Genomic DNA, 3749 nt, shown 5'->3' with positions numbered 1-3749 from the left:
AAAATTCTTGTAGGACTGAGCCTGATGCCGTTTCCCTGAGTGTTCGAGACTGACCTTGTTGGTTCTTCATCAAGCCCCTGAGGCCCTGACAAGAAGGGAGTAAGAATAGGACCCCAGGAAGTGTGGAGCCTCATTTTTGAGAAAGCGGCCCCCAGGATGAAACAGAGGCCCTTGGGGCTATGGCATGTGCTAGAGATTCTTAGAGCTTCTCATTCTAGCTCACTGTCTGCCACAGATCTCAGTACTTCTGTTTGCGGCACTCTACGTCCTCTGCCATATCTTCCTGACTCGCTTCAAGAAGCCTGCTGAGTTCACCACAGGTACTTGTAACTTCCCTCCCTTCTGCCAGAGTTCCTGTTGCCGTGGAGCCGGCCTCAGGGGAAAGGGTGATGGGCCTGTGGGGAAAGGCGAGGTGGTTCTGCCGGGCTCTTCCAGAGCCTTCTCGTCAGGCTCCCTTTGTGCACAGGCAGGGCCACGGTGACATAGTGGGAGGTCTAGGTGGGAGTGTCTGCTGGGCAAGGCCCGTAACTTTGCTAATCTTCAGTTTTATTCTGGAAAATGGACATAACAGTGCCTATGCGCTGTTGTCATTATATGGCCCAAATGAGGGCCCTTCGTGAACCTGAAGCGCATCTGCAGAACACAGCATATGCTCTGCATCATCTCTGCTAGTGCTCCTGTACCCAGGACCAGAGACCTCCCTGATCACTGAGGCCCAGCTGATGGTAGCTTTTCTCTCTACAGAGTCAGTGTGCTTAGCTTGTAGCTTTTCCTCCTGTAATCATTGTGTGCCTGGGAGAGAGAGGAACGTACTTGCCTCAGTCCCTATCCCCAGCCTGCTCAGATCATCCTGTCCTGATCCCAGCCTTTCCTCCCCTGTGATGGCTTCTTGACCAGCTACCCTCATGTAATTTCCCCTTCAGACTTTCTCTGAATCTTCCCCTCTTCCCTCCCCTGAAGTCCATTTCCTTCACCCAGCCACTGATACAATATACTTCAGAGACTAGTTGTTTATGGTATCAAAGAGGAACCTGTGATGGGAGAGATTGTGGGGAGAAGGGAGAGAAGTAGGTGAATATCTGGTGTATATTCCCTCCATCTAGAACCTTTGTTTTGTTTTTTCTTTTTGAGACAGGGTCTCGCTCTTGAGTTCAGGCTGGCCCTGAGCTCACTTTGCAGCCCAGGCTGGTCTTGAACTCGCAGTGATCCTCCTGCCTCAGCCTCCTGAGTGCTGGGCATCTAGAACCTTTGATCAATTTATTTATTGATTTATTTATTTATTTTTGGAGACAGGATCTCCCTATACAGTTCAGGCTGGCCTTGAGCTCACTTTGTAGCCCAGGGTGGTCTCAAAGTTGCAACGATCCTCCTGCCTCAGTCTTCCAAGTGCTGGGATTACAGGTGTGGACCACCAAGCCTGGCTTCGATCAGTTTTTCTTTCTTTCACTGTGGGTTTTTTGTGTGTGTGTCTTTTTTGAGACAGGGTGTCATTATGCAGTTCAGGCTGGTCTTGAACTCACTTTGTAGCCCAGACTGGCCTCGAACTCTCAATGATCCTTCTGCCTCAGCCTCCCGAATGCTGGGATTATAGGTGTGTGCCATCACACCCTGCTCTTTCACTGGTTTTTGAGACAGTCTTGCTCTGTAATTTAGGCTAGCTGTGAACTCACTTCATAGCCTACTCAAACTGCCTGAGATCCACCCTCCTCAGCCTCCCAAGTGCTGGGGTTACAGCTGTGTGCCACCACACCTGGCCCCTGATCTTTAAGCTGCCACCTTGGCTGGAGAGTAGGGTGTAGGGCCCATAATGTGAAGGGCCTCCCTCCCAGCTCTTGCTTCTACTTGAGGGAAGGGAGGGGCAGGGCACTGTAACCCATTTGGCCCCCAGGCCCGCCCACTGATGTGCTGCCTCTTCCCCATGTCTGTCTCTTGCAGTGGATGATGAAGATGCCATAGTCAACAAGATTGCGTAAGTGTCAATACCTCAGCACTTGCACCAGTGGCTTTCAGAAGCTAGGATCTGGGAGGACCTCTAGCGCAGGAGGGACAATGGGATGCTACAGGTAGAGAGAGTTGTCACCCCAGTTCAGGCTTCTTCCTGCGGTACCTTGCTCTGCGGACGCTCGCAAAGCTGCTGTTCCTGTCTCCCTGGTTAGACCAGGAGGTTCAGGGAGCCCCACAGCCAGGAGCTGCAGCTGGGGCCTGAGTCACCGGAAGTAGCCCCAGTTTGGCTTCACCTCCCAGCAGCCAGTGCTCGGGGACTGGAGTAAGGGTGTGGGGAAGATGGAAACCTCTGACGGAAGAAAATGGCTGGTTTTGAAAGGAAGCCTTTACTCCAGATTCTTTTTATTTACTGGAATATAGGGAAAAATATATACCAGTAAGTATATTTATGTTTTTACTCTGGCTCCTTCCCTGCACCTCCATCTCCCATGGACCAACTCGATAAAAGTGGCCCAGCTAATGCAGCCCCTGGCGCAGGACCTGACTGTGAAGCCGGGCTTCAGCTTCCCGTGTCCTCCTTTGCGCCAGTGCCTTCTCACAGTACAACCATATGGGGGGACCCTGCTTTTGCGTAGGCTGAAGAGGGAAGCTTAATAATCCCTACCCCTAAGAGAGAAGAAAAGCCACACCTTAGCTTTGCCATCACGCCTGGCACACCCTATAGGCATGTATGGGAGGGCCACATTCCTGGGGATAGCCTGGGCAAGTGATGTGGCTGCTTGCTAGGTACCCGTGAGTGCCTGAGGTTGTGCCCATCCCCTGTACCAGGGCTCCCCTGGAGGTGAAGGCGTAAGGTAGAGTGACATCGGGTACAGCCCCAGCTAGACAGTTCCTTCTCTAGGTCTGTCAACTGCTGCCACTGATTCCAGAAGCCACATGTGCCTTGGGGAACAAATGAGGTGTCTTAGGCTCAAGGTGGAGCGTGCTGAGCCGAGCCCATCCCCTTCTCTGCCCAGGCTTGAGCTGTGCACCTTCACCCTCGCGGTCGCCTTGGGTGCTGTCCTGCTCCTGCCCTTCTCCATCATCAGCAATGAGGTGCTGCTCTCACTGCCGAGGAACTACTACATCCAGTGGCTCAACGGCTCCCTCATCCATGGTACACGGCCCCTGCTGGGGGAGGGAGTAGGGAGGGGCAGGTGCGGGCAGCCTTAGGCTACCTAGTCCTGCGTCCTCACCGCCCCTCTCCCTCCCCCACCACGTGGCCAGTCCCCGGGGGCTGCTCCCCTTCACTGACCACCTCTGTTTCTCCTTTGTTTTATTTTTTCTTTCTTTTTACCTCTAGGCCTCTGGAACCTCGTTTTTCTCTTCTCCAACCTGTCCCTCATCTTCCTCATGCCTTTTGCATACTTCTTCACCGAGTCTGAGGGTTTTGCTGGTTCCAGAAAGGTGAGTAGGGGGTATATCTGTCCATCTAGGCAGGAAGCGGAGCTCCGCTCAGCTGGATCAACTGAAGAGATTTCAGTGAAGAAATTATTTGCAAGGCTTTAGCCAAAGTTAAGGGAGCCAACAAGAAGTCTGGAGCTGCAGTGACAGTAGGAAGTCATTATGCCCTCAGATCTGTTGGCAAAGGGAGGGATCCACTGATAGTTGAAGCCGAGACCGTGAAGCCACTTCTGTCTCAGTATCATAGTTGCTGCCAGCATGGTGCCAAAGGTGGGAGAAAGCCTTGGAAAAATTCCTGGCCCGAATTCCCAAGGTGGGAGAAAGCCTTGGAAAAATTCCTGGTCCGAATTCCCAAGGTGGGA

General features: G+C 52.7%; 1 protein-coding gene across 1 annotated transcript in view; it reads left to right on the top strand.

Moving 5' to 3' along the window:
- Positions 1–235: 235 nt before the first annotated feature.
- Positions 236–3749, top strand: part of Lmbr1l (limb development membrane protein 1-like) — a gene marked incomplete at its 5' end in the record, with an annotated part of 12117 nt that continues 8603 nt past the window's right edge. The window contains 4 exon segments of the mRNA XM_013505718.1: positions 236–320; positions 1936–1969; positions 2961–3100; positions 3287–3390. Coding sequence (XP_013361172.1) covers positions 236–320; positions 1936–1969; positions 2961–3100; positions 3287–3390 — 363 coding nt within the window.

This window comes from Chinchilla lanigera, unplaced genomic scaffold (assembly GCF_000276665.1).
Source record: "Chinchilla lanigera isolate Chin_1 unplaced genomic scaffold, ChiLan1.0 scaffold00099, whole genome shotgun sequence".
Taxonomy (NCBI): domain Eukaryota; kingdom Metazoa; phylum Chordata; class Mammalia; order Rodentia; family Chinchillidae; genus Chinchilla; species Chinchilla lanigera.
Note: the sequence above shows the minus strand (reverse complement) of the source record. Positions and strands in the feature narration are given on the sequence as shown.